Source organism: Mauremys mutica, chromosome 2, assembly GCF_020497125.1.
Source record: "Mauremys mutica isolate MM-2020 ecotype Southern chromosome 2, ASM2049712v1, whole genome shotgun sequence".
NCBI lineage: Eukaryota > Metazoa > Chordata > Testudines > Geoemydidae > Mauremys > Mauremys mutica.
Genome location: NC_059073.1, coordinates 68,120,658 through 68,132,995, shown reverse-complemented (window position 1 = coordinate 68,132,995; position 12,338 = coordinate 68,120,658). Strand labels below are relative to the sequence as shown.

At 39.6% G+C, this 12,338-nt stretch overlaps 1 protein-coding gene across 1 annotated transcript in view; it reads right to left on the bottom strand.

Moving 5' to 3' along the window:
* TOX (thymocyte selection associated high mobility group box) overlaps positions 1 to 12,338 on the bottom strand; it is a 287,098-nt gene that overhangs the window by 50,827 nt on the left and 223,933 nt on the right. The window contains exons 4-5 of the mRNA XM_045007006.1: positions 11,359 to 11,637; positions 2,917 to 3,147 (exon numbers count right to left, since the gene is read on the bottom strand). Coding sequence (XP_044862941.1) covers positions 2,917 to 3,147; positions 11,359 to 11,637 — 510 coding nt within the window. The remainder of the gene's footprint in view (positions 1 to 2,916; positions 3,148 to 11,358; positions 11,638 to 12,338) is intronic.

Sequence of the window (12,338 nt, the reverse complement as noted above, 5' to 3'; positions counted from 1 at the left end):
TGTACAACCCATGTAAGGATCTACAAAAATTGCAGTTCCATTGTTCTCTGATACTGCCCCCACAACACACACGCACTGCGACACAAGTCACCACAAATGGAATAAGGGTTAGTCCTGGCCGCTCACCCACTCGGCCCTGGCTGAGCACACCAAGGACCCAAGGCTACTTTTCTGCATGCTGGGGAGGGTCCTAAGAGACAATTCTTCCTGCTGTGGCTCTGCATCACCTGCAATGCCAGCCTGTAGGTATCTGCACTCAGAAAAATACAGTCAAAACCGTTTGCTACTGAAATTTATTCTGAATACAGTCCATGTTTTGGAGCCCAGAGCAAGTAGTCACTCTCATGGACCTGAGATGCAACATTCATCTATTATAGAGGAACTGCTGTACTGAAACAATCAAGTCCATCTAATCTAGGATCCTCCCTCAGACAGTGGCTGGGCACATTAGAGGAAGGCAGAAGATAGAACCCCACACACTTTAATGTACCTGACCTCTTTGATCCTCTGATTCACAAAGTTACCTTTCCTTCAGCTGAACTTTCTGGAAGCCACACCTTATTTAGTAACAGTTTCTAGGTAGAACATTTTCTTTTGTCAGTCATTAAGGGCCAAATTCTGATCCATAAAAATCAGCAGTAAAACTCTCATTGGTTTTAATGGGACCTAAATGCCTCTCCATGCAATCTTCCAGCTGACTTTTTGTGGGGGGTTAGTGAAGGTAGACAACCAATTCTCTGAAGTCCAGAAGTCAGGACTTATAAAAAAGAATTTTTAGTGACACTCTTTTTAATAATAATAGGTTTGTATCAAGATGCTAGTCAAATTAGCACAGAATTAGCATGGAAAATGAGAAACCCCTGGAACGTTCTGCTCAGGAAGCCTTTACGGTTCTTTGTTTCTGTCAATTGGTGTAATGTCTGGAGATGCTGAAAAGGACAGCTTCCACACAGTGTTTTCTATTGAAATCAAATAAACACTGTATACATAAATAGATGCTGTGCTGTCTGCCTCCCTGCTGGTTGGCTGTTTACTCTGGCCTCTGCACTCTCCTCTCCTTCACAGTCCCTCTGCAGCCAGCCTCACTCTCCACTGTCACACTTCATTTTTCCTCGCTCCCCACTGTTCCTTACATTTCCCACTTCTGGCTTCCTGTCAGCTCACGTCCTCCCCCTACCACATTAAAACCAAACAATAACAACAGAGCAATAAACCTAATATGATGTTTGCCAACCATCACTCTGACCATTGGGTCTGGCTCCTGAGATGAGCTCCACACAGAAGGACCCCTGCAACTCTGACAAGGTCCCAGTGATTTCAGTGGGGTTCTGTGCAGATGCGGGTCCATCCTTGCAGAGCTCCTTACAGGACGAAGGCCTTTGCTTTCCCCCTCAACTTTTGTCTTTCTGATCTATTTAGATTGTCAACTTTTCAGGGCAAGGAACGTATCTTCATATATGTTTGCCCAGCATCTAGCGCAACAGAGCCTCTATCCTGCTTGGGGTCTTTGAGCACTACTGCAATACAAATAATAAAAAATAGTAAACAACAATAGCTTAGGGGAGTAGAACCCCATATTATTTTCTACAGCTGGTTTCCATCCTTTGCCTTTCTCTTCAGTGGAAGAATTACATTGTAAAAAAATTAAACACACATTTTAATATGTTTGCAAAATGTAAGGACATTGTTATAGTTGTAATCAGACAGAGTGTTCTGTTCCTGTGTAGTCATGATTCCCCACACCTAATTCACTTCAAGCACTGGGCTTTCTCCATGTGCTTAACAATGTACCTATGTGTATCTTTGTTATGCAACACTATACATTCTGTCATGTTTTATGGATTAAGTAAAACATTTAATCTTATATTTCAAAGGTAGACATGCAGAGGAAACAGGGCCTTACTGGGAACACTATTACCATCAGCCAAGGCTGTACATACCGTAACTTAATTGAGAAAGACAACAATGGACCTGGAAGGAAGGAAAAGAGAAGTGCAGAGCTGAGAATGTGGAGGAAATTATTACTTTAACATGGACACCAAGGGGAGCTGTTCACACTGCTTTACATTCCACCTGACTGTCTCCTACAGTCACACCAGGTCTTTTTTCAGGAGAGTGCTGAACAAAGCCTTTTGATATAGCACAAATAGGATCCATAAAGTAAAAAGATAAGGAATCAAACTTTTCCCAGATTGACCTATAGTTCCTTTTAAAAATAGAAACAATACCTTAAAAATATCGCCATGAAAATGCATTTGCCACAGAAATGGTCAGTTAACAAAGGACTATCAAATAGTTAGGGCCTGAGCCTTATGGCTCTTATTCCCTGTCACACTGCATAGCTCCCATAACATCTCATCACCTAGATGAGACACAGAACATCCCACTTAGTCTTTCACTTTGTACAATATTTAATGACAGCATGTATACCAAAAGAGGAGGAAAGAGCTGAGCATATACTCCCACATCGTCTGAAAAGCTGTTGGGGAAGGGTTTGAATAACATATTGGTATCAGCTCTTTGGTGGTCTTCAAGGAGTGGCTAGGGATAGACGGACTTTAAGCTTTCTGTTAAGTTGGAAAAGGGTAAAGAGGTAAAGAGTAACTGCTGAAGGGGAGGATAGGTGGTTTTTAAACATCACTCTGGCAGTGTAAAGGGGCCTCATTGTAACTGAGTCTCAAGCCCTCTGACTTTGGCACACAAAATCCTAAAAGTAATGATATAAATTCGCAGGCAGAAGAACTAAAATACTCTTTCTAGTGGCCTAATAAACTGATATATGAAATGAGGTGATAATCCCCTGAACTTAAGTTCTGATATGACACATTTTCAGGTTTAGTTGGAATGAACAAAAGGAGCTGCTCAGAGTGGTTAGACGGCATGTACTTGATCACTACAATTTATATCACATTGTACCTGTTTTTGTTCCTCTCCCAAGCCATCCCACATTGAAGCTACAATTTTAGAGACTTCACCAAATGTAGCATTTGGGTTTTGGCCCTTGATGGCTGCTTGAGTGTCTCGGAAGAATAATGCATAGGCAGACACAGGCTTCTGTGGCTCATTAGGGTCCTTCTTCTTCTTCTTTTTGGGAGTTTTGGGTTTCTTTCCCATATCAGAAGCAGGTCGTTTCTCTCCTCCATTGACCTATAATAAAAGTTCACAAAAGGATAGAAATTCATTAAATTGTGAATCAGACCAAAAAGCTCTATTTATCAAGGCATCTACAATATACATTATGGATTTTGCTGGGGAAAGTGCACTTTTAGCTACAGTCTTTTGATAATCCAAATGTTGACAACATTTCTCAGGGTTTCATCTGTAAAAAGCATTATAAATGTTCTAGGTTATATAACGTTTTTCCTAAAATGATTCATACATTTTGTTTTTATAAAATTATCATCTCATTAATAGATTAGCTTGTCATCTTTTTATCTTTTCGGAGTCTTACAGCTAATGGTTGTTGGAGACCTGTAATGAGTAAAACCATTACAGATTTCATTATACATTGAGCACTAGTTTAATCATAAGAACCATTTAAGTAGAGCAAGAACAATATAATTTCCACCTTATATTTTTCTTTCCCTTAGAGGACTATTTTAACCTGTGGCTCAGTTCAATTCCCACTGAAGTTACTAGGATTGTTTCCAGTGACTTCACTGGGAACTGGATTGGGAATCAAGTGAATTGAGATTTTAAAAAAATGTTAATTCCCTTGTATTATTCTTAATCAAAATCAAGAGCAACAAAATTTCAGCAGTTTAGGTTGGAATATTTTTTGACCTATTTAAGGGCTCCATTCTGGTCTTATTGGAGTCAATGGGAAAACTCTCATTAACTCTGCTGGTGCATGATCAGTCCCTTGGGTTCTGAATAAAGGAGCAAATGAGTCTCACGCATACACTGGATGAAAAGAAGAGTTTGTGTTTGTGTATGCACGCACTTAAAAAATCCCCACGCCCTGGATCCTTCTTGTGGATTTCACTGCAGCCTGAAGATGTGCAAATTTGTGAAAACCCAACTGTTCTTTAACCATTAAATATTTATATTGCAGTAGGGCTTCCAACAGGATTCAGGACCCCATTTTGCCAGATGCTGTGCAAAAATATGCAAAGACACAGGCCTAATTTTCTAGGCGACTCGAACTACATGGCACAAAGTGGCCTCAGCGGACTGGAAAATCTGGCTAACTGTATCTGTCTCAAAGGGTTTTTTGTTTGAAAAGACTCAGGGGGAGAGGGTTACAATCAAATAGAGATGATTTCTATCATTTTTTAATAAACTGTGATCAGGTGCCATGCTAGATTACAGGTCTTCCAAAAATAAACACAGCTGCATAATGACAGTGGCTGCATATGGCTGTATATGGTCACTGTGGGCCAGACCCTTCTCCCTCTTCCTGTGTGTCACACTGTGTTCAATGGGACTACTCAGGTGAGTAAAATGAGCAGGATTTGGCCCGTTGTGGCTTTTTAATCAGAACAGCAATGTGATGAATGTAACTTGAAAAGGAAATTGCTTGGTTTCTAGGCACCTGGTTAGGCAATCAAATATGCAGTTAATGGTTGTGGAGTACACCAGCAGCACTAGAGAGAAGAGGGAAGAAGTTATAAAACACAAGCTGCTTGTTTCAAACTTGCAGATCACTATTTCACTCTACACTGTAGAAGAAACTACAAGATCAATAATATATGAAGGTGTGTTATGTGCACACGCAAAGAGCTCCCTAGTTAATTTGACCATCCTAATCCAAATTTTCCAAACACCTCTAAGTAACAGTTCACAAATCCCAGGAGCAAGGAGGCTTGACAACTTCAGACCCACAGTTAAAGTTCCTACTATTGCTATTTTAAAAGGTTTCTTTTAATGCTTTTTGTATTGACCAAAGGGATTTACAAGCTTGTAGATATTTAAGATAGCAGGATGTCCAAACTACCATTTAACTATGTGATAAATAATCATAATATGCATAAAAGGTAAGAGACAAAAAAGTCTTCTTGTAAATCGCTTGGACATTTTATTCTCCAACCCAAATAATCAAATGGCTTCAAATATCCCACTGCTAAAAAGGGAGTACTCCCTGGGAAAATTCTGTTTGTTTTATAAAAAAAATAAGTAAAGAAAAAGAATTCCAGTACTAATAACCTTGGAAATGGCTGAGATGATGGCATACCTTATGCTCCCATCAGTCTATCAGCTTCATAGACTCCACTGCTAACCGTCAAAGCAGAGACAGATGGGAAATAAAATAAAAAACATATATATTCTTCTAGGCATAGACTCGTGCTTCAAAATCCCTAGAGGTGTAGTTAGCTCATGGTAATCCACCTCCTGTCATGCCTTATTGCTTAATTATAGTGATGTATTTAACTTATTTATCACAAGAAAGCAATAATCTTTCACTTTAAAAAAGTCGGTAGTAACCACGTTGCACAAATGATAGATCACAAGACTACCTAGTGTAGGATTTAAGACTATCAAGTAAGGCACATTGTTGATATCTAAATGTCCCTTGAGAAGTTTGAAAATGTCTATAAATATATTTAAAATAAACTGCAATAGTACCAAATCCTTTAGCGGAGCTAGGAGAGCTGTTTTACGCATACTATCTTGCAGTAATTGCTGTAGTTTAAAATAGATTTTAATCAAGCACCATCTGCATAATAGGCTGAACAAACAACACAGAATTCTACTTATAACTCTGACCATATAAAATAAATATTGTAAAACCTCTACCACATAAAGAGAATATGTGGCAGCAGTTCCCTAGTAATCATGTTTCTGTTAGTTAATTTTTGCTACTTGCAGTCCTCTCGGTCTCTTTTCTCTGAACTACACTATTTGAAATTCTCTCATAAGCGAAATTCAAATGAGCATGGAAAAAAAACAGTCATCCATCTACTGAGAAATACATATTTGCAAGCCTATAATGCTTCTAGCATCTCACAATTATGCTTAGCAATAACAGAATACATGTTTAATGATCCAACACTATGAATTATAGCAAGAATCGCACAAATGCAGTATTTGAATTTTGAAGTGGTCAGAATAAAATGTGTAGTAAATGGGCACTTTGTTGTAAATGGTTTTATAGTTACATACAAACACTGATTTTTTAAGGTCTTCTTTTTATTCATTTAACCACAGACTTGAATACTGAATTTAGAAGAATTCAGCACAGCCAGTTTTAGGATCTGCGCTTCCTACACAAATGAGTTCCTTGGCCAGAGATTTTAGTTCCCACTTCCACTGTTCTAAGCTACTTTCAGATCATTCACTTTCAACCTCAAAATCACATTACTGTTATCCTTCTCCCTGGGTCTTACTGACAAGCACCCTGGGATGTCTTACTCTTAAAGCAACAGTATCTAGAGCAACTACCGGTAAGTCCTTGGTAATGCCCTCTTTAATGGTGCTGCTGCTTTTCCCTTCTTTGTGTTTGAGCTAGTGCAGAAGTGTATTTTAAGTCTGACAGTTCTGTATGAAATGGCCACTACTACCAGGTGTGTGCATGTCTGGAAATACCCAGCAGCTGTTGTAATCATTTATATATACGGTGATGGTTCCATAGCATGGATAGTTTTTAGCATAATTTTATGCTGTTGACTAAAGAATGTATTTAATATGAAGTTCCTTTCCTACTGGAGGTTCTGTATACTCACAGTTATATAGTTTATTTTCTTTTCCTCTTTGTTTATTTCCAGCACCCACTGAAAACAATGGGAATTTTGTCACTGACTTCAGTGGAGTAGGATTACATGTCTAATGCAAAGGCATACATTACCTTATTCATTTTGCCAGTCTGTTTACATACATTGCCTACAAATGAAGTCAGTTTACACTCTCAAATCATTTAGAGAGGTTTTTTTCTCAGACAGAATTGGGTATAGTTGTTAGAAAGCATGACAAAGAAGTATCTATTTTACTACCAAATCTTTCACAAGAGGTGCAGCAATTCTTCTTTCAAAACCATAGGGTAGGTACTCAGCTGGTGTAACAGGCCCAGCGTAGTTGGCATTGACTTTAGTGGCACAACACAAGTTTATGTCAGCCTAGGACTTATTTTGACTATTACTGGTAGATGAGTTGAAAGATGTTGGGACTTGCTCATTAAATTGAAAGAATAAAAAAAGATGAGGACAATTATTATGCTTATTCCAGATTATTATGCTTATTCCAGGTACTCACTCCATTATCACTCAGTCCTCATAGGAAAGTTTCACTGACTTCATCAAGTTGTGCCTCAAAATCTCTATTTGTAGCAAAATTTGGCAATTACCTCATGACAGCAGTGCATGACTGCCTGAGTAAGGACTGAGTAAAGAACTCAGGAGTTGACCCTTTGTATGGTATTTGTACATTGATATAACAGTTTATAAAACTTAGGCAAAAATCCCAGCGTTTATCACACAAGATTGTGTGCAAATATGAGCTATTGGATCTCCCACTGGTCAGAGACTGGCAGAGCGCATCGTGTGAAGCCCTCCTGTCCCCATTCAGCTCTGGTGCAATTTCTTTCAAAGGGACAAAGATGGAAGACGAGCTGGTTTGAGAAATGGGAACCCTCAATTGCCCCTTTAGGGCAGCTTTAAGATCACTTTGTACCGGTCTGGCCCACACAAAGTTGCTAAAGGCCAAGAATCTGTCCCAGCTAGTTGGCAGTTTCCAGGGACACAGCTGTAACTGGGAGCTATACCCATTAGTTTTTATTTGCAGTGTTGCTGTAGCAGGATATGAGAGAGACAAGGTGGGTGAGGTAATATCTTTTACTGGACCAACTTCTGTTGGTGAGAGTGACAAGCTTTCGAGCTACACAGACCTGAAGAAGAGGTCTTGTCTCTTTCATCAACAGAAGTTGGTCCAATAAAAGATATTACCCCACCCACCCTACCTTTCCAAAAGTTTTTATGTAAATTATATTTATACACTAGTTATGATGTTGATTAATCAGAATATCTCTGCTTTTATATAGGAACACTTGAATTATTATATTGTATCAGACATTTAGCCCAGTGGCCAGCACCAGACCCTTTAGAGGAAGGTGCAAGTAAACCTACAGTAGACAGATGTGGGATAATCTGACTCCCCTAGAGATCTCATTTTAATCCCAAATAGAAATCAGTTTAAACAGTGAATCGTGTGGTTTTATATCCCTTCCAGGTTTTTTTTACTAACTATTATAACTTTGGAAGAATGCTAAGGTAACAGTAACATATCAATTTCTGTGTACATAGTAACTTTAATTCTGGTATATCATGCTCTCTTTTCCTGATGATTAAGGTAAGGATGGGAGAATTTTAAAGGGAGCGTCCATATTAGCATTACTTGTTTAATACACAAATCCAGAATACAGAAATACACTTCAGTAGGAAAAAGACCCAATTTCTTTGTCTGTGATTGCAGAGCTATTGGCCATTATCTTGAAAACTCATGGTGATCCATGGAGGCCCCGGATGACTGGAAAAAGGCTAATATAGTGCCCATCTTTAAAAAAGGGAAGGAGGAGGATCCGGGGAATACAGGCCAGTCAGCCTCACCTCAGTCCCTGGAAAAATCATGGAGCAGGTCCTCAAGGAATCAATTCTGAAGCACTCACAGGAGAGGAAAGTGATCAGGAACAGTCAGCATGGATTCACCAAGGGCAAGTCATGCCTGACTAACCTAATTGCCTTCTATGAGGAGATAACTGGGTCTGTGGATGAGGGGAAAGCAGTGGATGTGTTATTCCTTGACTTGAGCAAAGCTTTTGATACGGTCTTCCACAGTATTCTTGCCAGCAAGTTAAAGAAGTATGGGCTGGATGAATGGACTAAAGGTGATAGAAAGCTGGCTAGATCGTCGGGCTCAACGGGTAGTGATCAATGGCTCCATGTCTAGTTGGCAGCCGGTATCAGGTGGAGTGCCCCAAGGGTTGGTCCTGGGGCCGGTTTTGTTCGATATCTTCATTAATTATCTGGAGGATGGCGTGGACTGCACCCTCAGCAAGTTTGCAGATGACACTAAACTGGGAGGAGTGGTAGATATGCTGGACGGTAGTGATAGGATACAGAGGGACCTAGACAAATTAGAGGATTGGGCCAAAAGAAATCTGATGAGGTTCAGCAAGGACAAGTGCAGAGTCCTGCACTTAGGACGAAAGAATCACATGCACTGCTACAGACTAGGGACCGAATGGCTAGGCAGCGGTTCTGCAGAAAAGGACCTAGGGGTTACAGTGGACAAGAAGCTGGATATGAGTCAACAGTGTGCCCTTGTTGCCAAGAAGGCTAACGGCATTTTGGGCGTTATAAGTAGGGGCATTGCCAGCAGATTGAGGGACGTGATCATTCCTTATATTCAACATTGGTGAGGCCTCATCTGGAGTACTGTGTCCAGTTTGGGGCCCCACACTACAAGAAGGATGTGGAAAAATTGGAAAGAGTCCAGCGGAGGGTAACAAAAATGATTAGGGGGCTGGAGCACATGACTCATGAGGAGAGGCTGAGGGAACTGGGATTGTTTAGTCTGCAGAAGAGAAGAATGAGGGGGGAGATTTCAATTACCTGAAAGGGGTTCCAAAGAGGATGGATCTAGACTGTTCTCAGTGGTACTAGATGACAGAACAAGGAGTAATGGTCTTGAGTTGCAGTGGGGGAGGTTTAGGGTGGATATTAGGAAAAACTTTTTCACTAGGAGGGTGGTGAAGCACTGGAATGGGTTACCTAGAGAGGTGGTGGAATCTCCTTCCTTAGAGGTTTTTAAGGGCAGGCTTGACAAAGCCTTGGCTGGGATGATTTAGTTGGGGATTGGTCTGCTTTGAGCAGGGGGTTGGACTAGATGACCTCCTGAGGTCCCTTCCAACCCTGATATTCTATGATAATGTGTTGTTATGAAAAAATGTATCACAAATATGCCATTTTTTAATTGAAAGATTCGGCTGGAACAAGGACTGGAATAAAAGAAGATAGGATGATTTCATTACAGAATTGAGCTCCTAGATACTATCTTCTAGGGAAACTGAGGGTCTCAGGATCTCATGGGCTCAATATGCAAAAATATTTGAAAATTAACAGATGCTGCAAATACCTTATTTTACAAAGTGAAGGCTGTGCATGTTTATGTTTATATACATTTTCACGAGTGTGGGAGCTGTTCCTCACAACATTAAAAAGTATAACACATTCAAGAACTAAGTTTGTGAAATCAAGGGAAAGTTCTGAAATAATAATTGTAATCAGAATTTATTCAGAACATGTGAAATATATTTTGCCAATTACAGGATTATTTTACAGCTTGAGGCATGAAAAACATAAATATAACTCGAAAACAAATCAGATTTACAACTCTTGACTGAATTATATTCCTCAGTGACTCACTTTGCCTCTGTTTGACCTTCCTCCTACATCTTTGCAATGAATCCCAACTTTTTTTCCCATAAGAACTGGCAATGCTCACAACTATTACTGCTACCACATAACAGGCCTGTTAACATTCTTTAGTGATTAGAACACAGAGCTGGGAGTCAAGAGACCTCAGTTCTTAACTGGACTCTGCTCCTAGCTCGTGTGTGATCTTGTGGCAAGTCACAACCTTTTTGTGCCTCAGTTTTCCTGTCTGCAAAATGGAGATAATACTCACCCACTTTTGCAAAGCACTTTGAGATTTTTGCACAAAAATGCTATCCAAATGATTATATTATTATGTTTTATTATGTTTGTAGTCACACTAATGGGTGTTAAATGTATCATCATGAAGCACTAGTGCTGCATACAATGTAAAAGCATGATGTCTATATAACCTTTCCATGAAGTGAATTTTAATGGTACAGTATTAGAAGATATTTTCCTATTCTTCTGTTCTGGTTGCTATAGTCTTCTATTTACTCATCCTGAGGCCAAGTGCCAAACACTAGCAAACTGTACACACAATCCCATGCTTCCTTAGCAATAGCTTGAGTCTTGACCTGGAACAAACACACTTTGTACACATAAGAGAAAATTCAATCTTTATATTAAATTCCCATAAGAAATATTCTCCTTTACTCTTTAGTTCACTATGCAGACCTTCCAATTTCCTCATTCAGAGAAGTGTGATGTTGTTCACTCGTGTTGCTTTCAGGGCTGATTGGAGACTAGAAGATAGGTTTAAGGTAAAAGCCAATCCTTTATTCACATCAGTTAGCCCCTTTATGCTTGTTGTAAAAATACCACATGCTACAGTATGTACTTCACTGACACTTCTCATTTGGATGACAGCAACTTATAAATTAGAGCCTTCATAATTCAGGTACACATATGCCAAATAAGACTTAGAGAGACTGATTCATTTAGCTAATCCTAAAATCAGCCACCATTTGTTATTTCTAGTGCCTAACCATACCTTAGAGGTATCATCCCCTTCATCTTCATGGACTGAACTGGATGGTGATGGAGTTGCAGACTTGCTTCCAGGTGGAGATGGAGAGTTATGGGGAACATTGTTTCCACCCATATTCAAACCAAGCTGAGCACTGAGCTGTGACTGGTTAATGGTAGTCAGCTGACCATGCTGCATCATTCCTGGCTGCCTAATTTCTGCAGGTTGAACCCTTGGTCTCATGGCTGCCATCTGAGGGTGGGAACTATATTGAGCTCCTTCTGCGTTCCGTAAATCTTGCATCTACAAAAGGAAAATTGGAAAGCAATAATTTTCCATCATCATGCCATCATGTCCAAGTTCCCTTTGGCCTTAAAAGGAATCCCTGCTGATCTACAGGTTATTTCATATTTAAGAGAACTGGGAGTATTTAATTCAAACATATGAGGTGTAAGGAATACACAAAATAACTATACAGCCAACTTTTGCATAACACTGTTTATTTTGGGCTAAATCATGCAGGCTCTTTTCAGCACTTGGACAGGCACAGCTCCCATTGACTCTACTGAGAGTTTTTCCTACATAGGGACTGAAGGATATGTCTTTTGTTAACTGTCCTTTGGAACTGTCAAAAGTGAGTTTAAGAAATATAATAATAAAAAACAGAGATGTCAGAATCTTGAATCAAAGTTCAAGAGGGTTCGTGTCCATCTTATGGAGATGAGTTTGAGCTGCCAAGTTTGGATCTAGATCCATATTTGCCCCAAATTCTAGGGAATTGAACTTCTAGTACTAAGTCCAGTTTTACCTTGCCTAGAACTGCCCAAGACATGTTAATTTTTAAGATTCAGAAAGCAGACCTAGGGCTCTATCAACAAGTGGATTAATTGACTAATGAACTGATTTGCTGCAACAGTCATATATGAACCTGAAGCGCTAAAGCTGCAAGGTTGACAAATTTATCCATTTTGCTATTTGGGTCACTGCTCTTTAGCATTAATGAG